This window comes from Hyalella azteca, unplaced genomic scaffold (genome assembly GCF_000764305.2).
Source record: "Hyalella azteca isolate HAZT.00-mixed unplaced genomic scaffold, Hazt_2.0.2 contig4316, whole genome shotgun sequence".
Taxonomy (NCBI): domain Eukaryota; kingdom Metazoa; phylum Arthropoda; class Malacostraca; order Amphipoda; family Hyalellidae; genus Hyalella; species Hyalella azteca.
The window spans coordinates 507,070-530,869 of record NW_025934536.1 but is presented as its reverse complement, the minus strand read 5'-3'; the positions used below and the strand labels follow the sequence as shown (position 1 = coordinate 530,869).

The following is a 23,800-nucleotide window of genomic DNA, read 5'->3' as shown; positions in this document are numbered from 1 at the left end:
GACTGTTTGAGAAGTACATCTAAAAATTAATCGAATCGGCAGACCACGGTTTTGACAACCATTGTGTAGAGGCGAAGATTACGCAAATTAAATCGATGCATAGAGAAAAACCGAGATTCATCTTGGTAATTAAGGAATGATAATGGCTGACAATAAGTAGAAGTACCGTTTAGTGAAAACGAGGTTTTCATAGTAAACACAAATTGAATTTGATACCTGGAGTATGAAAAGTTTCCCACAGTCGCTCTCATATAAACTGAGTGTAATCCATTACTCATAATGAGCAGTGATTAAAACTGACCAATAATCGTGATACATTAATTACATTATACGATGGCAAAAGTGTTGACATTTAATGGTAATACTAAACGAACTTCAACTTCCCCGAGTTGTGTCAAGGATGTAAACTTTCAATACTCCAGCAGGGTTTAACAAGACGATTCAATTCCGTACGCGTTTTATTTCTCGTTATAGTTCATTAGGCCTCAAAAATAAATTCCGAGTAAATAAATTGAATTAAAACATTCAATTACCTTCGAAATTTGCACTAACAACCTGCAACTGCTGACGCGAAGTTTGAATACCTTGTAAGGTCGACAAACGGACTCCAGGGGCCATACTTTCAAAACTCGCTAAGTGAACGTAAGTACTTACGCTCTATTTTCTTGTCTACGATCGATGGATTTTGCTTGAAAGGCCGTCAATGGTTGGCTGATGAACTTACGATCTCTTAACTTTTTTTGAAAGTATAGGCCCTGGTGACTGAAGGCTAGGTTTGCTAAAATGGGCGATTTTAAAAATCCGTTAACGCTCATTTGCACCTCAGGATAATTGATTCACTGTAGACAAAGCAGGATGTTTTAGGTTTAGACATAATATGTGTAGAGCCAAATCCTGTTGAATACAACAGTCGCAATGACCAGCCAGTAGGTAATTTCAGTCGATGTAATCATAGTTAAATTCCATTAGCCAGAACTTGTTCATAACTGATGAAAAATATCTGAAAATTGTCATAAAAAACGATACAATTGTTACCGGATATTGCAAATTATTACTTTCGAAAAATTATACACGGGTTTCGAAAAGAATGCTTTAAAATTAACTTCAGAATTTCTTTAATGAATGTTGAGAAACTTAAAACCTGCAACAAGTAATAGAGTAACGGTTGTTTGAAAATACTGATTAAAAACAGAGACAAATTGGTGAAAACAACAACCTTATTTAATAATCCAACGAAGTTATAAAGCTATGAGTTTTTTACCTAAGCTATTTTTCGCTTATAGCTTAGCTTCAATTCATCGTTTGGGACATAACTTATATCCTGCAAGATGATAGTAACGTAAAATATGTCCTCGACAAAAACAAATCCCTTCATTCAATAAGAAATACAAAGATTAAAAAAAATCTAACTTATGAAATTCTATAAAAATAACTTGTAGAACGTAGGCACTATATCGGACACGAGACAGACATTTTAACCATACCTAAAGCTCATGATTACATTACCCATGTAGACCAATGCTGAATTAATCTTCGTCAATCACTTAAAAGGAAAGAATTAAAGCTGTAACCGTTTCTTATCTAACTTAACACCCTTCACATGTAAAGGTTTCAATTACGATCGAGATAAAGTTCAAACTTTATCTCCTCAGATATTTCCTTGACAAGCCAGCGCAGAAAAGTTTTTGTTTTTTAATTCACTTCAGTTCAACTCAAGATTGTCTTTACGTGAAAAGTTCACTTTTTTTCGCAGCCACAAAACATTAAAATTTCCAAGCCACTCACGGCTCTTCGGTGCACAAAAGGTAACAAGGAAGTTGACATACGTCAAGTGTCATTGTTCAACATTCCAAATCCTTCGCTTTGATTCGACTCACTTAAAAAGCACAAATTAATATTATTGACACTGATCGATAGCAGTTCGATTATTAAGTCAGAGTCACGAGAAATCATACACATGTAGTATATCTCTCTTTAGTTGCTCTATCTAATTTCTCTACTTCACGAAGAAAGCCGAGGGTGTGATCGCAGTGCGAAGGTTCCAACACATCAAGTAACGACGAAGCACGAAGATGTCATTGCACCGCGGGTTAGTTATGACCACAAAGATTTAGGCGCCGTGGCTGGTCAATCAACGAAGTGGTCAAAGCTGTCCAGATACTCGAGGGCAGCCAGGTAGCAGAACCGATATTCCTCCTGCAGACACACGTCAGTGTGAAGTGAAATGCAACCGTGTAGGTACTCCAGAACAATTGAAATTTTTCTATTGCTGCTAATTTGCGAGAAAATTTTCAGTTTTCTTAATAGATGTCTTGAAAGAAGGTCATTCTAAATTGTATTCATTTGAACTGCTGCTTTATCTTTATTGCTCCAACATGCACAGTAGGAAAACAAAACGAAAAAAAAAATCGTACCTAATTTTGAGCAATACATCATTTCTGAACTCGCGCTACTTGTAAATTAACCTCGGTCTACACCATGGCAGGTCGCTGGATGGTACCCTCACCTCGGTCAGCACCATGGCAGGTCGCAGGTACGCTCACCTCGGTCTGCACCATGGCATGTCAGGTACGCTCACCTCGGTCTGCACCATGGCAGGTCGCAGGTACGCTCACCTCGGTCTGCACCATGGCAGGTCGCAGGTACCCTCACCTCGGTCTGCACCATGGCAGGTCGCAGGTACGCTCACCTCGGTCTGCACCATGGCAGGTCGCAGGTACCCTCACCTCGGTCTGCACCATGGCAGGTCGCAGGTACCCTCACCTCGGTCTGCACCATGGCAGGTCGCAGGAACGCTCACCTCGGTCTGCACCATGGCAGGTCGCTGGGTGCGCAACATACGGACGGTCTGGAAGAGGTCTACGACGCCCTCGTATTGCATCCTCTCCAGCACCTGCGACAGCGTGATGAACACTCCCGTGCGCCCCACGCCCGCACTGTCAACACGCATTGATAAGTATCAAAAAAACATTTTTTTACAAAGTTTAATACAAAATAAACCTATATTAACATATGACGGTTTAATTTGTACTCCAAAATTCAATTTCGATATCTAAGCACACAAAGGCTTCAATTTCATGTCATGTACGTACTTGTCTATTTGAGAGGAAAATTTAAGGAACAAATAGCATGCAACTGATACAAACCATATCGGTTATAATTTATTTTGTTTTACCGTTTTCAACATTACTCATTCTCAATGACTCCACAAGTCTAAAATTCTTCGTTAACCAAAAGAACTTTTTGCGATTTTCAATTTGTCATGGCCCAAGATTATTATAGTTTGATTCACGAGTCTGAAGATAATCCGTATTATAAATTGCCAAGAGAGCATTGCCCGCTCTACACCCTTCAGTCCAAGGAAAAAAAATCGAAATATAAAAATATGAATAAGAAACACTGACTTAAATCAAGATGGAATCGTTATTTTCAGCCGCTACTATAATCCTTTTGAAGCGAGAGACACGTCAACTACATTCCCTCCAGACAAATAACGCTGAAACAACGGAGTTTACGTCTTGATATCGTTGAAAAAACGTTCGCTCGACGTTATTTCAACGTCAGATGTCTGGTAGGTAATTCCATATCAGCCTCACCTGCAGTGCACTGTAATGGGCCCGTCCTGCCCGAACTGCTCTTTGGTTTTATGCACTTGGCCGATGAAGTCGATGAAGCCTTCGCCAGTCTTCGGGACTCCCTATATCATAAAAACAGTCATTACAATAGTGAATTTACATAGGCAATATTTTCATGGTGCCAAATAAAAAGGATAGAACCGAAAATTTACCATGATGTCGTAACAATTGATGTAATAACCATAAAAGATAGTTAATGGGTGGATTGGTTACTACTAGGAAAGATATGTGAAAAACACGAGGTGGCCCGAGGAGGACAGAAAGGGAAAAGAAAAATGGTAAGTAAAAGACGAAGATTGACGTATTTCGCATTTAATTAAGCAGTCGCTGGTTATTTGCGGTCACATAATTATTTATACCGGTCATATAATTTATATTTATACGGTTGTGTTAGGATTGACTGAGAATATGCGTGTTGAATCCATCACTGCTTCGGCGGGTTCATACAAAGTGTGAGTAGGTAAGGGGTCCACTATTTATATTATGCAGAGTTTTGAGTGCATTTTCATGATAAATTAGCAAACTAGCTAGGTAAAATTTATCGACAGTTAATATTTAGTGCGGTCGGACAATAGGCAGGTTCTAGCCTCACCTGTTCCGGCCACTCGATGAACTGGAATTGACGGATGGTGCGCGATTGTCCGTCACGGGCGTCCGTCACCTGGAGAAAATCATGTCATTACGCTGAGAAACTGGGAATTTTAATCCAAACTTCATCATTGCGATTCATCACTATCATGACGGCAAGTCACACGTGTTCTATACATCACTGATAACACTATTGATCACAATAAAAATGCGCCAATTTAAAAACTAGTCAGGTGCCAAGTTCCCGACAGAATTGAATCGCAGATGACTTGCTACGCATGTTACCATCATACGCAACCAATGTTAGTCTACAAGAAATCAAATCCTATTGTTGGTCTTCATTTTATGCCACCAGGTGTTTTTTCCTTTGCCTATAAGTGATGATTTTTTTTCCTCCACGTCAACTTAGTTTAATATTAGAGACTAAATTTTTCATGCATTTATTAAATTTCACTCAAATTGAAAATATCGTAAATTGAATTTAAATCCCGCACCCAAATTAACTCGATAAAAATGATTCATTTGCAATGAAGATAATAATTTTCCGCATTCTTCGATTGTCCGTACACGGTGCCAAGATAATTTTACTGTAATGACCCGAACTGCAATTTACAGCCTAACAAATGACTAACAATTAGCCGATAAAGCAGCGAATGTACCTTAAACTCCCGCAGGATGTACTGAGGCATGTTGTACTCAGTCAAGGGGTCGACCACGAAGAACTGGTAGCGCTGGGAACGATCGTTGGGCCAATACTGAGAACACTTGTCCTGCAATGAATGAAATCGTCATTAAATGACTTACTAAACACCGAAACCTGAGAGTTTTGCAAAGCATCGCAGGTTATGAACAATTTTATTACAAATACCTTACTGCAAATTCGATATGTATTAGAAATTGTAAGGCTTAATTCACTGGCTGAAGCTGGTGATTTCTCCATTCTAGAATAACTGTTGCCGAATACAGATTTTTGAAGAAAATTATCACGGGATCCAAGTCATAATAATATGCGCAATGAATTATCTCACTTTAGTTTAACTTTACCCTCAAGGCCAAGCCTGCACATCGCAACAAAACAAATGATAACAAGAATAATAAAAAATATAACTCGGTACTCACTGCAGTGAGTGACAGAGAGCGCATTTTCTCGTCGACGAAAACATGAAGTCACGGACGGACAGACAGACAGAGAGACAGACAGACAGACGGACATGGCGAGCACAATAATGCATTTTTTCTTCATAAATGAGAAAATGCGCTAAAAAGGATCCTAAAGGCTAAGTTTATAATAATAAACTAACCCGTCCGAGTTCCTTCAGTTTAGTTAGCATGACGACGATGGTAGAGTTGTGCTCCCACAACATGCGCCAGAAGTCGTCTATGGTCTCCTGTAGCGGCCCTTGAGTCGCGATGTAGGCGCACCGATACCTGCACGACACTTCAACTTTACATCTCTGTTACCAGATCTACCATTAAAATGATCAATATTCATTTGCATTAGCCATTCAGATGGAGTTATGAATAAGTTTGCCCGAAAAGTTTGTTTAAGACGTTTTTTACTCGGATGCATGCTCTTGCACCAAGCTTCATTTCAACACGCATAGGTAGTGTCCATCAATTTCACTTGGCATCAGAAATTTTTAAGAAATGTTTTCAGTGGAAACGTCAACGGTAAACACCACTGAACAGCAGTAAAGACGCATTTATAAATCAATGAAGCTGGCGTTGATGTAGTGCCGTACTCACCTGTATCCATCAATGAAGCTGGCGTTGATGTAGTGCTGCTGTACGTTGATGTAGGGCTGTACTCGCCTGTATCCATCAATGAAACTGGCGTTGATGTAGTGCTGTACTCACCTGTATCCATCAATGAAGCTAGCGTTGATGTAGTGCTGTACGTTGATGTAGGGCTGTACCCACCTGTATCCATCAATGAAGCTGGCGTTGATGTAGTCAGATCCCTCAGTGGCACGCAGAGGCTGCAGGCAGACGCGAGTGCTCTCATAAGGCAGGATGTTCACGAGACGGTTCTTGAACTTGTTCACGGCGAGGTTTGCGCTCACGAAGCGCGAGGGCTGGGCCTTGATGTTAGCCAAACGCTGCGAAAAAATATAACTCAGTACTCAGTGCAGTGAGTGACAGAGAGCGCATTTTCTCGTCGACGAAAAGACGAAAACATGAAGTCACGGACGGACATGACGAGCACAATTCTCGTCGACGAAAACGTGAAGTCACGGACAGACGAACATGACGAGCACAATAGCGCCTTTTCTCCATAAATGAGAAAATGCGCTAAAAAGGCATTAACATCAAAAAAGGGTTCATATAAAGAACTTTTTATACAGGTTTACTAGCGTAGTGACATTTCTTGGCAATCGTCAACCTAAGATTAAAACAAAATATTTCAACTGATGATAATAATGCAAGTACGGTCAAATTACTCCCACGGAATAACAGGGCTATTATATGAAACACAAAATTATTTATTGAACATATATAATACTAGGCTTAAGATGTAATAGCAGGGCTCTCAGTATGACAAAGTTATCCGCCAAGTTGGTTCGGCGACTCAATCTTGATTTCTAATCCCGTAATTCAGACAACTCGTGGTTCCAAAAATCCAGTCATTTATCATAATCCCGTAATTCAAACTGATGGTTCCAAAAATCCTGTCATTTTTTATAAGTTCAATTACCAATAAGTTCCATAATAAGTTCAATAATATAATAATAAGTTCAATAAGTTCAATAATAAGTTCAGTAGTAATTTTTCGGTATCGCTGGTGGGCGGTGCTCGGTCGCCATAAAAGGTAATGCTTTCAGCATGGCCTTGGGTTGTTGTCTTTAACCCTCTACTGCCTGACACGAGTAACCGGAGCAATATTGTCACAAGCCTACTTCCCAAAAAGGATACGTTCTAGTGAGCGCAAAATGACTTGCACTGATGGTTGCCGCCACGTACGACAACTTTAAAATGTTCTCTGTTGCGTACAAACGTCCTCAGGTTGCTACACTCAATAGTTTACGTATAATTTAAGCTGAAAGTTATGTTCCCGGAGAGTGACACACGGCGGTAGAGGGTTAACCGTTAGGTTAGGTTAGGGTTAACCCGTTAAACGAGTTTTGAGCACGTACTACTTGAGGTATCATTCTATGATAATTATCCTTTATTTTATTATCATTCAATGATATTTATCATTAATTTTATTATCATTCAATGATATCACAGCCTTAAGGCTAACCTTAAACTCCGCCTCCATAGCCGTTGTGTTGCATCGCTTGGCTGCAACCGTTTTACCTAAGCCTTTTACCTTTACCTTATTAGTCTTTTACTTTATTACCTTTATAATTTATTTTATTATCATTCAATGATATCACAGCCTTAAGGCTAACCTTAAACTCCGCCTCCATAGCCGTTGTGTTGTCGTCGGCAGGCTGCAACCGTTTTACCTAAGCCTTTTAGCTTTACCTTATTAGTCTTTTACCTTATTACCTTCATCATTTATTTTATTATCATTCAATGATATTATAGCCTTAAGGCTAACCTTAAACTCAGCCTCCATAGCCGTTGTGTTGTCGTCGGCAGGCTGCAGCAGGCGCTGGATGTGCGCGTGTAGCGCTCGCGCCGCCACCTCTGAGCTGCCCGCTACGATCGCCTCGAGCAGAGCGTCGTGAATGAACATGTACTGGTCCTCCGTTTGTACCTTAATTAAATAATTATTAATTACTACAGCGAAATTATTTCTCTACATTTATTGTCTTCCGTTTGCGACTTAATTCATTAATTAATAATTAATAAAGTGAGATTATTTCTCTACATATATAATGGTTCAGGTGAATGAACATGTACTGGTCCTCCGTTTGCACCTTAATTCATTAATTAATTAATAATTAATACAGTGAGATTATTTCTCTACATTTATACTGGTTCAGAGGCACCAAGGGATAACATTCCCGTAGAGATCAAAATAAGATTGTGTATACTTCAATAAATACAAAGGGTGACTCCGAATTTAAATTTATTATAAAATCGAAAGTTTTATCTTACTGAACTTGGAGGAATTTCTAAGTTAAATTTACCGAGTGAATACCAATGAATTCCAACGCGACATTGTAGAATTACATGTCTCACAGGGACATCAGGAATTGCTCTTCCCTGTTCATTTTCATTCGGCCAGAATTTTATTTCATTCAGCATGGTTAGTTGCTCTGGTTCTTGGTTTGCATTTCATGCCAGATTAATTGCATGAGCAATTTTTTATTAAATTGCTTAAATAATTTATTAATTATTACATATTTCTAAAATTTCACTATTAATACTATTCTAAACATTAAACTATTCAGAGACGATTGGTTTGCTTAAATTTTTAGAATGGAAGTGAAATTAACGATGTCGTCAGTACAGAGCAAACGTCTACAATTAAATTGCACATATGAAATTCATCTGAAATCACCGGTGCAACAATCTCTTAAACCTCTTTAGTATACAATTATACATCAGTGAATTTAATACAAGATTACATATTTCCATCAGCCCATACAAGCGGCGGTGAGGACGATAAATCGAATACAGTAAATCATAATTACATCAGAGATCATATTATATCTTACATATAATGTATCAGAGATCATACCTACATTATCTTGAATCACTGATTTCACATTCAGGCTCGTCATCACTGAGATTCTATTAAACTGAATACAAATCATCGTATTTAGTTATCATCACCGAGAGTCCGAGATTGTATGAAACTAAATACAAATCATCATATTTAGTCATCATCACTGAGATTGCATGAAACTAAATACAAATCTACATATTTAGTCATTATCACTGAGACTGTAAAAAACTAAATACAAATCGTCATATTTAGTCATCATCACTGAGATTGTATGAAACTAAATACAAATCATCATATTTAGTCATCATGACTGAGCTTGTAAGAGCAGGCACCCACCATGTAGTTACGTTGCGCCCTGAGACATGTCACGTGGCCGTAGATGTCGATGGTGCGCTCGAGCTTGAGGCGTTCCAGCATCGCGTCTATCACGATGAACGCGCCAGTCCGACCCACACCAGCACTGCAAATTTTCAATTATTAATATTTAGAACCTGCTTCCTATTTCTGAAATAATCTTATCATATTGACTGGAAATGAAATAAAATTGTTCTTTATTAATGCACAAGAGAAATGTGCCGGGGAAACACTTCTCTTAATAGTTTCACAAATTAGAATTAAACATGAATTTCAGACTAAATGAAAATTTCTGCACAAATTGAAGTTCTTACACTAGACGTGAAAAAATTTCAGTTCTAACATAATTCCAATGAAATTCTTACACACAGAAGTAAATAAAAGTTTCAGTTCTAACATTATATACTAATTCAAGTGAAATTCTTACGCATTGGAGTAAATAAAAATTTACGCACTAAAATAATTCAAATATAATTCTTACGCATTGAAGTAAATACAAATTTCCGTTCTAACATAATTAAAAATGAAATTCTTACACATAGAAGTAAAAATTTCAATTCTAACATAATTCAACATTAAGTGACCTGCAGTACAAATTTCTGAACAAAATGAAATTCTTACACATCGAAGTAAAAAAAATTTCAGTTCTAGCACAATTCAAATGCAATTCTTACACATTGAAGTAAATAAAGTAAATAAAAATTTCAGTGCTAATATAATTCAAATTAAAATCCTTACACATTGAAGTAAATAACGTAAATACAAATTCAAGTTCTAACTAATTAAAAATACAATATAGTAAAAAATAACTAAAAAAAAATAACGTAAATGCAAATTCAAGTTCTAACTAATTAAAAATAAAATTCTTACACATCGAAGTAAATAAGGTAAATAAAAATTTCAGTTTTAACATAATTCAACATTAAATTACCTGCAGTGTACGACGATGGGGCCGCTGTCGACAGGATTGCACTGCTTCACACGGCGCAGGAACGTCAAGAAGGGCGTGGGTGTGTCGGGCACGCCGTGGTCCGGCCAAGCCGTGAACTGGAACTGCCGGATCTCACGACGTTCCAGACCTCCCATCTGCGCGCGGTAAAATGAATCAATTGATTTTAATGCTCGTAATTTATTGATGTTACTATTTTTTAAAATTTAAATGTTCAATCACTCAATAATTGAAATCTGAGCGCGGAAAAGAAATCAATAAACTTTGATGCTTTAATTTACTGAATTTACTATTTTTAAAAGATCAATCAATAATAGAAATCTCTTCCCACGATTACATCAATCCTGAATGAACATTTTTCCAAAAAATAATAAATTATTATAACTCTCTAGCCTACGCGCCAAAAGATCATATTATTTAATTGATTTTTTGTCTTATTTGCTCTATTTATCAAGTATGATTTTCTATAAGAATAGCAAGAAAGTCACTTTCTGAAGCTGAAATGGCATATTGTCCTATTTTCTCTATTTATCAAGTATGAATTTCTGTAAGAATAGCAAGAAAATCACCTTCTGAAGCTGAAATGGCATATTGTCCTATTTTCTCTATTTATCAAGTATGAATTTCTGTAAGAATAGCAAGAAAATCACCTTCTGAAGCTGAAATGGCATATTGTCCTATTTTCTCTATTTATCAAGTATGAATTTCTGCAGGAATAGCAATAAAGTCACCTTCTGAAGCTGGAATGGCATAATGTCCTATCTTCTCTATTTATCAACTATAAATTTCTGTAAGAATAGCAAGAAAATCACCTTCTGGAGCTTAAATGGCGTATTGTCCTATTTTCTCTATGTATCCAGTATAAATTTCTGCAAGAATAGCATTTTCTCTATTTATCAAGTATGAATTTCTGTAAGAATATCAAGAAAATCACCTTCTGAAGCTGAAATGTACGGACGGTGTAGGTGGCCAGCTCCTGGACGTCGGTGAGGGTGACCTGCATGCTGTTGTATGCCTCGGTCTGGGACACGCGACTGGGCCAATATTGGTCACACTTGATGCGGGTTCTCTCCTCTAGTTTGGTCATCATCACGAGGGTGGTGGAGCCTTGCTCCCAACACATCCTCCAGAAATCACCGAACGTCTCCGGTAAAGGTCCCTACAGAAGAAGTGAAGTTTTGAAAGAAATTCCAAATTTTAAATAAAAAAAATATTTCCGTTTGAAAAAAAAAATTTCAAACTTCAGAAATCAGCGAACGTCTCCGGCAAAGGTCCCTCTACAAAAGCAGTGGTTTTGAAAGAAATAACAAATTTTGAATTAAGAATTTTAAACTACAGATATCACCGAACGTCTCCGGCAAAGGACCCTAGGAACGCACTGCACTTTTATGCAATTCTTTTAATTGCAATGCAGAAAATAGAAAAATTCAATTCTCGTGAGGACAAGTACGTGAGATTTTATTTGAGTTTCTCGTATGAAAAACAAAGAGAAATTCGACGATAGCAAGAAGGAAGAACAGAAAATTCAAAATAACCATCATCAGAAGCGATCCAATAAAGAATTAATGTTTAAGTAGCTTCATGACTTATAACATTATTGCTGAATAAATGAACATTTATGCAGAAATTAAAATGCTCACAGATAGACGTTCTCGAAAAATTTCAATTCTTGCATTAACTAAAATTATGTCCATGAAAGAATTTATCGAGAAGACTCAAGCTTTAGCACAGATCTGAATTTATCAACAGTATTTCAATACGGATGTACTGATTTTAATACGCATGTATTGTAATCAATACGCATGTATTGATTTCTATACAAATGTATAGATTTCTATAAAAATGTATTGATTACAATACCAATATATTGATTCCAATACGAATGCATTGATTACAATACGCATGAATTGATTTTATTACAAATGTATTGATTTCAATGCACATGTTTTGATTTCAATAGGAATATATTGATTTCAGTACGAAAGTATTTATTTTAATACCGATTTATTAACTTCAATCCAGGTTATTGATGAGAGTGTAGAGCATCGTACAGACCTGAGTAGCGATGTAGGCGTTAGGCTTCCTGTATCCATCACAGAAGTTAGCGTTGATGTAGTCGCTGCCGACGATACCGTCGATGGGCTGCAGCGTCACGCGTGAATGATCGTAAGCTATCACGTTCGCGTACCTGTTGACATAAATAAATCGTGTTTTAACTGTTTTTACAATGACTTTGTAACGGTTCCAGTGTGTTATAGCCCTTAATAAATCATATTAGATGTTAATTGATATAGGTAAATAGAATTTAAGAATGAATTATGGTGTCCGAATTTGATTTATCTGCGCTACGTTTGTGCGGCGATGCTAAGAATACAAAATTATTTTGGGTTGTGTGATTTAAGTTAATTTGAATCCCCTACTTGTATCTAAAAATGAATATTATGCTAAGATAACTAAAAGTTTGTAAGAGAAGCTGGGTAAACTAAGATAAGATGTTAGCTTCAGCGATAAGTTGCGTTGATGCTGACAGTCTGACCAGCTCTACTGATTCTGTACAAATAATTTTGCACAGTTCCGGCTGACCTAATATTATTATGTATGGCTTTAGCTTTTTATCAGGAATAAACTTCGACACGCCAGAATTAGCCACATAATGTGGCAGAGTTAGCTGGTCGTACTTAATTTGCTGCATTATGGAATGTTACAATTGTAGCATTCGTGTTTTAAATAGTTATTTATTTATGCTCACCAGGTTTCGAAAGCACGCACTCTTTCACGTTATCCTGGATAAAATTTTCCCTTCATATATCGATAGTTGTTAACTTGTATCTGCCTTTTAACTCTATCAATTATTTTTATACTTTTATTTAGCTATAGAAATTATTCTTGCAGTTATTTTTAATAAAAGAGATAATTTTAAATAATGTCAAACTGAAATCAGATTTAGAATTCACATAAAAGAATACAAATAACTCACCTGTTCTTGGGTTTGTTGACATCCAAGTTGCTGTTGTCCCACGTGAACTGCTGCCCAGGGTCGATCGACTGCAAATAAAATGATGCGATTAGAAAATGTTTTGTCTGAATTCAAGCTCAACGTACGCGTTATACACTTCGCCATGCAATAACTTCTGTCACTGCCAGGTCCAGCATCCCCTACGTCTGTAACGGTTCCGACATCACTAACGTCGGTAACGGTTTACGTCATCACTAACGTTCCCACTCACGAATTTCGATACGAACGGTGATTCTCTCCTTCGAGAAGGCCTGATTTAACCGCGCTCTAACATCATAAACAGCTACATCATCAATATCACTACAAACAGTAACAAAAAAATCACCAGCATCATCACTAACAACACAATCAACGACATCATCAACAAAATGACCACCAACATGACCAAGGCTCTTAACTAAGCATCCTTGTCGCGCACTCACCTCGTACTCCTGCGAGAACTTGAGGTTATCGTTAGCCTTAAGAGCATCATCACTAACAACACCATCAACGACATCATCAACAACTTTAACAACAAAATCACCACCAACATCACCAAAGTCCTTAAAATTAAGTAAACATCGTTGCTGTACTCACCTCGTACTCCTGTGAGAACTTGAGGTTATCGTTGGCCTTAAGAGCCTCGATGTGGTCAGCGAGCTGCTGGACGGGCACCGGGGGATGACTCATCATGCCTGGCGTCTGGAAGTTGAGACGTCGTAACTCGACGGGGTCAGAAGGTCCGTTCATCATTAAACCATTGCCACTGCTGCCCAGACTGACGCCTTTAACGCTGTTAAGTGTGCCGTGGGCTGAGGCTGGACCACTTCCAGCCACCACACTAGCACCCACGCCGCCCATGCCACCGAGGTCCGCCATAAGAGGTTTGGTCACTTGGCTTTGGTCGGGAATTTTCGGCTGACGACGTCGTCTGGTGGACAAAAAATAACAGTTTTTAGCGCATTTTCTCATTTATGAAAAAATGCATTATTGTGCTCGCCATGTCCGTCTGTCTGTCTGTCCGTGACTTCACGTTTTCGTCGACGAGAAAATGCGCTCTCTGTCACACACTGCAGTGAGTACTGAGTTATATTTTTAAGCCTGCAGCCACAATAAAAAGGCTCCTTTGGTGAAAAGTGGATAAAAAATAACAGGTTTCTTAAGACAGCAATCACTTTAAAAGACCACTTCTAGTGAAATAACGCACAGGTTTTTTAAGACAACGACCCCTTTTAATTTAAAAGGCCACTTTTAGTGAAATAACGCAGAAGCTGCTTTGATTTTCAATTCTGAAGTAATTGCCAGAATCACAAGTTTTTCCCCACTGTTTGTTGTCTCTGTAGTATGGATGGAAAAATGTTCTATATAGAACGCAAGTTTATGTGAATTTTGCACATACGATCATTAAAAAATGAACTGGTAGAACCGCTTCTAAATAATTATTTTCTTGATTATTTGTTAAGGTTAAATCGAGTTTAATGATCGGTTATTAATTGGTCACACTACGAGAATGTTTTTCACACATCAAAATATTGATTCATGAGAAGGATTTTGCAGCTGACTCATTTGAATACTTCAACAGGTTAGAATGTGTCAACCTTGTGGTCCTGCAGTGGAAAGGTTCACAGTCTCTAAGATGGATAACTCAGTCAAATCGTCAATGTCAATATAATCAAGCAATGGACATAGATCTCAAATTTACCACAGAAAGATAATTATTCTACGTAGACTCGACTGAGAAAAAGTGAAGGCAGAACCATAGAAGCTATTAGAAAATTTGCTAGTGGAAATTTTATACAGAACTACGTTGAAAGATTCCTTGCAATATTATATAATTTTTGTTCTTAAATGAGAGTGTACAGTGATTCAAAATTCAAATATAGAAAGTCAATTTATAAAATGCATGTGTACTTAAATAAAATTCATTAAATTTAGTTAAAGCTAATTCAGGGATTCAAAATTCAACATTAAACACGTATCAAAATTAAATTCATTAAACTTAGATAAAGCAAATTTCGAGATTCAAAATTCAAAGATAAACACTCGCGACGAAGAAACTTACTTCCAGACGAAGAGCAAGCAAAAGAGGCAGATGACGATTAAAATTAAATTCATTAAATTTAGTTAAAAACAAAACTCACTTCTACACGAAGAGGAAGCAGAAGAGGCAGATGACGATTAAAATTAAATTCATTAAATTTAGTTAAAAACAAAACTTACTTCCAGACGAAAAGGAAGCAGAAGAGGCAGATGACGACGAGCACGACCGCCCCTATGAGGGGTCCCACTATCATCAGGGTCTGAGGGTGTGAGGGCGACCGCGGCACCGACAGGTCGCTCGAGTGGTTCGGCTGGAAGGGGTTGGGCCGAGACGGCAGGTCTCCGGTCGGGGCAGGTCTCATGTCCAGTGAAATGAGCGTCGAAAACGGCGAGGACGTGTACAGGTGCTGCAAAAATCAAGCCCGAATGAAAATCATGGAAATGGCGGAGTAGAAACCATTGTTTATTATATTAATAAATATTATTATAATACTGATAAATCACGAGTAAACCGGAAATTTCCAAAAAAAAAACATTGTTGTGAATTACGAAATATGATATAGATCGAAAAAAATAATAAAAGAAGTAATACCTACGAATAGAGGAAAAGTTACTTGAAATGCCAAGTAACGCGAACAAGAAACATGAGAATATTTTCATAAATATGAAGGAAGATTCTGTATACAATAGAAAACTCTGTAATAATTCTTCAAGACTGTCACTTCCTTGTTAAGCTATGGTCGAGATAAACTACATAGCACTTGAAAGCACAAAAACACTCACACGTCCTGGAGTGTCGACCACAGCCCGAACGAATATCTTGTATCTGCGAAATGGTACATCATTAAAACATTATATTAATAACAAACGAAATTTTCGTCATCCGAATAAGCTGTGTAGGTATTTATTTTCTACATTCTATTTGGAGTATTCTTCTATAAGCCCTATATATTCTTCTATCAGCCGTATATATTCTAGCATCAACCATATATATTCTACTATCAACCGTATATATTCTGCTATTACGTAAGCCGATATATTCTTCAACCAACCGTATATATTCCCGCATCAACCATATATAGTCTCACATCAACCGTATATATTCTTCTATCAACCGTATATAATCTGCTATTAACCGTATATATTCCAGCATCAAATTCATATAGTCTGGCATCAACCGTATTAATTCTTCTATCAAACCCGATAAAATCTGACTTTTTATCTTTCTGCAGCGGTCTGTTCTTGAATCCCCCCTTAATCCTGCCGTCGCCGAGGCTGAAGGAGTAAGGGATGCTGCGATGCATGAACTTGGCCGCGATGTACGGGCCTTCTGCCAAGGCTTCCTTATTGCCTGCCTTGTTCGCCATCAGCTGGAAAACATGAACATTTTTATTTGTCATGTCAAGGTGTCATCAGCTGGAAAACATAAGATTTTTATTTCTAAGGTCAAGGGCGTGGCCATTAGCTAGAAAATAACAGATTTTGTGTATCATGAAACTCACACATAGCAAGCGTCATGAACATTTTAATGTGTCAGGTCAAGATCGTGGGTAGAGAAATGAAAAACAATCAATTATTCCAGGCAGCCTGAGAACACAACTAAAATTTTCTATGAACAAAGAGAAGAAAACAAAATAATATAATTTAATAAGTTCAAATGGTAGAACCAAATTTTAATTTGTAACGTAAAAAATTTCATTTGATTGAAGTTATTGGCAATCCTCGTGAAATAACATACCAAAATATTCGTGAAACAAAATTAGCGATAGGTACTGTTTCTGATTGAAAGGAACAAAATACATTAGCACATCTCACATCGTCTGTCATGTACTGATCAGGCTGCTTGAATGTGAACTTGACAGCAACAAAATACATTAGCACATCTCACATCGTCTGTCATGTACTGATCAGGCTGCTTGAATGTGAACTTGACAGCAACAAAATACATTAGCACAGCTCACATCGTCTGTCATGTACTGATCAGGCTGCTTGAATGTGAACTTCGAGGTTGGCGTGGAGGGTTCTTCAGGTACCACGACGAGGTAGTAGTGGGCGATGGGGCCGTACTCTTCAGAGGCCTGGGGCAAGATCATGGCGATCTCGTGGGGACCCTTCACGCCGTAGAAGTCAGGCTTCACCATGGGTTGCGGAGCTGTAAATAAAAGAACGAGTTAGACACAAGAATATATACGAATAGCGAAGAGATTGTCAGAAAGAAAATATGAGGCAAACTGCTCAATAAATGTTCAGAAAGATTCATTTTCCGTTCTATAACCTCGAGTTCAAAAAAATTAAAACACGTATTGCTAAATTTCCACACATCGAATTCAAGTTGCACCAAAAAAGAATAGGGGCATTCAACAAGCTCAATCAATCTCAAATAAAATTAGCTAACGGCAGGAGCTTCTGAAATTAGTAGCTAAATCTCCCAAGTTTGAATCTTAGCGAATACATATCAAAAACTGAATTAGTGGAAAAAATGAAATCTTAATTACTCTGGTGTTTTATTTTACTTCGAACACTTACGAGTCAGTGATGATAGTTAAAAATAATTGGGCGGCAGGGTCATTAAATAATAATTGGCCGCAAACAAGTATCACCAGAACTAGGCTTCACTTCAATTAAGCATCAAAAGATTTTATCACGTCGCCTCTTAAGCAACTTACCAGCCATCTGAGTAGTGACAGTTATCCTGGCAGGAGGTCTGTAGTCGTCAGTGCTCGGTACGGCCGTCACGTTGACGGTGTAGGTTGTAAAGGGACGAAGATCTTCGATGACGTAGCTGTACTGACGCGATCCTACAACTTTTGGTTGTGCTTTGAACTCGTGCACTTGCGTCACGCCTCGAGCGTCTACGAATTCTTTGTAAGCCGAGTAAGTAACCTGCAGAAAAGATAATCTTTATTGTAACAATATAAATATTATAAAATCTTAGAAGCCGAAGATATAAGAGACCTGGAAAAAAACGTCACATGCAGAAAAGATAATCTTTGTTCCAACAATCTAAACATTATAAGATCTTAGAAGCCGAACATATAAGTGGCCTGGAAAAGCGCGTGGAGGCTGCCAATGAATGGTCTAATAATCTAGAATCTCCAATGACAGAAAAAAACATTAACTTTTTAAAACCACCAGGAAGTTTTAAGTATTACATCAATATTGTCATTCTGAAATTAAACGAAAAAAATATACATATTCGATCATCTGGATGAGAAAATATTATTTTTTCTAACCTCGATAAAAAAACCTGATGGGGGAGGGGTTAAATACCTTGTACTACTGGGGGTTAAGCCTGATGGGGGAGGAGGGGTTCAGTATCTTGTACTGCTGGGGGTTAAGCCTGATGGGGGAGGGGTTCAGTAACTTGTACTGCTGGGGGTTAAGCCTGATGGGGGAGGAGGGGGTTTAGTACCTTGTATTGTTGGGGGTTAAGCCTGATGTAGGAGGGGTTTAGTACTTTGTATTGCTGGGGGTTAAGCCTGATGGGGGAGGGGTTCAGTACCTCGTACTGCTGGGGGTTAAGCCTGATGGGGGAGGAGGGTTTAGTACCTTGTATTGCTGGGGGTTAAGCCTGATGGAGGAGGGGGTTAAGCCTGATGGAGGAGGAGGGGTTCAATACCTTATNTACAAATTACAGTAACTTAGTACATATTGCAGTAACTTGGTACAAATTACAGTAACTTAGTACATATTGCAGTAACTTGGTACAAATTACAGTAACTTAGTACATATTGCAGTAACTTGGTACAAATTACAGTAACTTAGTACATATTGCAGTAACTTGGTACAAATTACAGTAACTTGGTACAAATTACAGTAACTTGGTACAAATTACAGTAACTTAGTACATATTGCAGTAACTTGGTACAAATTACAGTAACTTAGTACATATTGCAGTAACTTGGTGCATATTACAGTAATTTAGTAAATATTGCAGTAACTTAGGACATATTACAGTAATGTACTACATATATATCATCATACATATTGCACCAAATTTTTATATTTTTACGTAATGCAGTTATTTACTAGTACATATTACGGTAACTTAGTACATATTTCAGTAACTTAGTAGATATTAATGTAATTTACCACATATTACAGGAACTTAGTACATATATATCATGATACTTATTGCACCAAATTAATACATAATGCGGTAATTTAGTACACATTGCATGCAATAATTTGCTGTTTCTTGATGGCCGCTGAAGCAGAAGGGAAATACATCTTACACTCAGGCACCAACAGTGTCTCAGGCGCTTTACGATTGCCTCAATGAATTTGAGGCAATGCTATATTATGTTATATGAATAACTCAATAAATATGAATGCCTCACTAGGAATGGTATATGCGAGGCTGCTGCGTTTGCCAGAATTATCGCTCGCGTAGCATCACAACCCATCAACATATACGAATACAACCCCATCAACATATACGAATACAACCCCATCAACATATACGAATACAACCCAATCAACATATACAATATGCCTAAAGCGACCAAAAAAGCTAAGCGCCACAACGATTTCAACATGAAAGCTAAATTTATTTCAACAAGCAGCCATAAATTTTTCAAAGTGAGACCACATTAACTTCTAGCCAGCTAACAGAATTTTAACAAACAGCAATGAACTTTTTCAGCGAAAGGTCACATTAACTTCAGCCAGCTCAACTAATTTGAAAAAAAACAGAAATGAAGTTTTTTAACATGATACAAACAGAAAATACCAACTAACTTCATGCCACCTAAACTAATGTCAACAAACATTAATAATTTTTCAAATATTTGCCCACATCATATAAAACATATACGATGTTTTACATGGTGGCAATCATATAAAACATAGCCGTTGTTTTATAAAAAAAAATATTTCTCAGTACTCACTGCAGTGAGTGACAGAGAGCGCATTTTCTCGTCGACGAAAACGTGAAGTCACGGACGGACAGAGAGATGGACGGACAGACAGACGGACAGACAGACAGATATGGCGAGCACAATAGTGCATTTTTTTCATGAATGAGAAAATGCGCTAAAAACATAGGCACCTGGTTGGTGCGGGCGGCGACTTTAATGCAAACTAATGTCAACAAACATTAATAACTTTTCAAATATTTGCCCACATCACATAAAACATATATGACGTTTTTTATATAGTGGCAATCATATAAAACATAGCCGTTGTTTTATATAAAACATAGGCACCTGGTTGGTGCGGGCGGCGACTTTAATGCCGTACTCGGCGTGCTGCTCGAGGTTGGGCAGCTCGGCGGAGTGCGTGACGGCCGTTTGTAGCTGCTGCCACTCCTCCATGTCGGGCGTCGGGGACATCGAGTAGAAAACCTGCCCAATAATAATAATATTAATAATATAACTCAGTACTCACTGCAGTGAGTGACAGAGAGCGCATTTTCTCGTCGACGAAAACTTGAGGTCACGGACGGACAGACAGACAGACGGACAGACAGACAGATGGACATGGTGAGCACAATAGTGCATTTTTTCCATAAATGAGAAAATGCGCTAATAATATAGCAATTTCAGCGTTTATTACTCCGTAGGTCTGTCTCCGATTCTTAACATCGCAGAACATCCACTGCATGTTGCGGGCTTGAACACGTAACTTACTGCTTCAAATTATTTTTGCTTAACCGCCCGGCCTCCTCGCCGATTCTGACCAGAAACTGGCGCACAGAGCTGGGATCAAACCCGCGCCTCTCTGCGCCAATCCTGGTACTCTGAACTTTAACCTCTGGACCACCCGTGTTCTACTAATACCCATGGGTTCTACTAATAATGCACTCTAACAACTCACTCTGTTACCAGAAACGAGGAAATGATCAAAGGATAGAATCGTGGGCAAGGAATTTATAGACTCACAAATGATGAGGTTCTTTCCTGTTTATATTTAATCAACGAACATTCGATTCGAGTAGGTATAACGCAGTGTACACAAAAACGGAAATAATAAACCGGCGATTTGTGTCTGAACCACGCAATGTATATTCATACTAAGATAATGAACTCCCAATTCATGCTTGATCTAGGCAAAGAATATTCAAACCAAAGTAACGAATTTAGGACCCCATTCAAGAAACAAAGTATTCAGTCACTAAACTTTAGATTTATATTAAGGGTACTCGAAATAAATCACATGATATGAATAAAGGAGTCGATATGAATCACCTGTTATGAATGATATACCATACAAGTTTCCCTCACCTTGTAGCCGATGAGTTTGCCATGGGAAGGCACAGGCTCCCACCAGATCTCGATGCTGGACTCAGAGGTGGCCATCCCCTGCAGGTTGACGGGCGCTCTCACCAGGTCTTGCTGCGTCGTGAACACCAGGTCTTGGCTGTACGGGCCGGGCCCTTTGTTCGTGCTCGCTCGCACCTGGACAAGGAAAACGCAAACGTTAACAATTTTTTTATATATCATTGTATATATTGTATATATTATTAACAGAGAAGAATGACAGGGACAATAGACATTAAGGTTTAAATCTCGAAGAGTTAATGCACAATCGTTTCATATTGCGTCATCAGTATTGAAATAAAGCAAAATTAACGAGAAATAAAATCAGGCAAAAGACAAAAATGATAAAACTGCATTTTTAAAATACAAAAGAACACCAATTAATCCGAATAGCAACGGTTAGCAAATCACACATCCAGTCACGAACCTTGAAGGCATATAGCATTGCATTTTTGCAGTTGAAGGCAAATCACGAACCTTGAAGGCATATCGCATGTTTTCGTCAAGCCCATCGAAGACTTTCTTATTTTGCGTGGTGTTGCCAACGTAATTGTAGTCGTTGTTCAAGGAGACGTCTTTCTTGAACTGAATGTCGTACCTTATGATGGCACCGTTACGTTCACCGGGCGTTGGGGGGTCCCAAGTGAACACGATCGTTCCGGGAGTTTGATAGCTGATAAAGTAACGACCATGAGAGAAACAATCAAATGCAGGTTACTTAAAGGGAAAATTGTTCAATATAATTTTCGTCTTTTGTGAAAAATTTTCATGAATATATTTATTAATAAAAATATAAATATCTATTCATAAAAATATTTATGTATCAGATAATTTATGAGAGAAACAATCAAATTCAAATTACCTAAAGTGAACATTGTTCAACTTAATTTTTGCCTTTCGTCAAAAATTTCGTCAAGTACAGATATGCATCAGATAATTTATACACATATACAATCCATATATATTAAAAATTTTCTTATTGTTTTTTTTTTCAATTAGCCGAACGAAATTTATTGTCGGTGCTTGGAGATCGTAAAGTACGCTCTGGTCTTCAATCAAACATATACCGTAAAATGGGGTAACTTAGACCGGCGGGGTAACTTAGACCACTTTTCGTTTTTTTAATAAAAACCCCCACAACTCAAAAACTATTTGACATAGAAAAATTTTGTCAATGGGCATTAAAGGCCTAATACTGAGGCTACATAACACAATAGAAAGATTTGAAAAGTTTGCATATCTAATAGGTTAAAAAATTAAAAATGTGACCCACAAAAAAAAGTTTTTGAAATTACATAAAGACTATGAGAGGCAGGAGCCAGCAATTTATGGTGAGTGAAGCTAGAGTATAGACCTGTATTTTGCATGTTTCAATTCAAGTTTAATTTAGCTAGTAAAAAAATGGCATCATTTATAGAAAAAAAGTGGTCTAAGTTATCCCATTTTACAGTATTTATATATAGGTATATATATTATATGTTTATATAATATAATTGATTATACTATATATTTATATAATATAATGAATTATATATTTATATATAGACAAGTCAGCTATCTCACCGGTATGATATGTTTGTAGGCGGACCAGATGGAGGTGCCTCAGGAGTGCTGTAGAGACGCACAGCTTCTTCACCGTAATCCAGTCTGTTCTTAGCCGAGACTCTTATCTCGTACTGCACCCCGCGCTGCAACTCGTCTAGGGTACGGTGCAACATTGTGTTGCCTTGCAGCGTCACCGTCTGGAATGGCTCCCCTGAACCAAACAAATACCATCGAGATATTTTAGTATTCAGTGACTAAAATAACCGTAAATAAATTAAATAAAATTAAACAATAAATAGAACAAAATTAGAGTGTTGTGATCAAGAACGGTCTGGAATGGTTCACCTGAACCAAACAAATACCATTGAGATTATTTTAGCATACAGTGACTAAAATAACTAGTGATAAATAAAGCAAAATCAGAGTGTTGTGATCAAGAACGGTCTGGAATGGCTCCCCTGAACCTAACAAGTTAAATTGAGATTATTTTAGCATTCAGTGACCATACTAACTAGTGTGAAATGTAACAAAATTGGAGTGTTGTGTTCAAGAAACCATACAAATACCATTGAGATTTTTTTAGCATTCAGTGATTAAAATAACTAGAGTGAAATATAACAAAATTAGAGTGTTGTGATCAAAACAAATGCGGATTAGCCATAAGGCGAAAAACATTAATTCGTTAGTTTAGCAGCGAACATCTCTTCTGGCATTATTTTTCCAGCAACGATTTCCATCAGTAAATTCAATTTGAAGAAATTCAGATCTCTACCGAACGTGCACTAGCCGAAGTGCTTGGACACGAGGGCATCG

The 23,800-nt window shown here is 37.6% G+C and overlaps 1 protein-coding gene across 1 annotated transcript in view; it reads right to left on the bottom strand.

The window, feature by feature from the left end:
• Positions 1-845: 845 nt before the first annotated feature.
• The window catches only part of LOC108682264 (tyrosine-protein phosphatase Lar), a 340,083-nt gene continuing 317,128 nt past the window's right edge, over positions 846-23,800 (bottom strand). Inside the window, exons 27-50 of the mRNA XM_047879960.1 lie at positions 23,006-23,198; positions 21,920-22,115; positions 21,407-21,580; positions 20,382-20,527; positions 18,595-18,706; positions 17,849-18,065; positions 17,144-17,334; positions 16,398-16,552; positions 15,966-16,008; positions 15,363-15,589; positions 13,740-14,073; positions 13,125-13,192; positions 12,203-12,335; positions 11,082-11,306; positions 10,130-10,284; positions 9,181-9,304; positions 7,768-7,926; positions 6,144-6,322; positions 5,525-5,651; positions 4,883-4,993; positions 4,228-4,296; positions 3,597-3,697; positions 2,801-2,936; positions 846-2,196 (exon numbers count right to left, since the gene is read on the bottom strand). Of these exons, the coding sequence (XP_047735916.1) occupies positions 2,128-2,196; positions 2,801-2,936; positions 3,597-3,697; positions 4,228-4,296; positions 4,883-4,993; positions 5,525-5,651; positions 6,144-6,322; positions 7,768-7,926; positions 9,181-9,304; positions 10,130-10,284; positions 11,082-11,306; positions 12,203-12,335; positions 13,125-13,192; positions 13,740-14,073; positions 15,363-15,589; positions 15,966-16,008; positions 16,398-16,552; positions 17,144-17,334; positions 17,849-18,065; positions 18,595-18,706; positions 20,382-20,527; positions 21,407-21,580; positions 21,920-22,115; positions 23,006-23,198 (3,644 nt within the window). The 3' untranslated portion in view covers positions 846-2,127. The remainder of the gene's footprint in view (positions 2,197-2,800; positions 2,937-3,596; positions 3,698-4,227; positions 4,297-4,882; positions 4,994-5,524; positions 5,652-6,143; positions 6,323-7,767; positions 7,927-9,180; positions 9,305-10,129; positions 10,285-11,081; positions 11,307-12,202; positions 12,336-13,124; positions 13,193-13,739; positions 14,074-15,362; positions 15,590-15,965; positions 16,009-16,397; positions 16,553-17,143; positions 17,335-17,848; positions 18,066-18,594; positions 18,707-20,381; positions 20,528-21,406; positions 21,581-21,919; positions 22,116-23,005; positions 23,199-23,800) is intronic.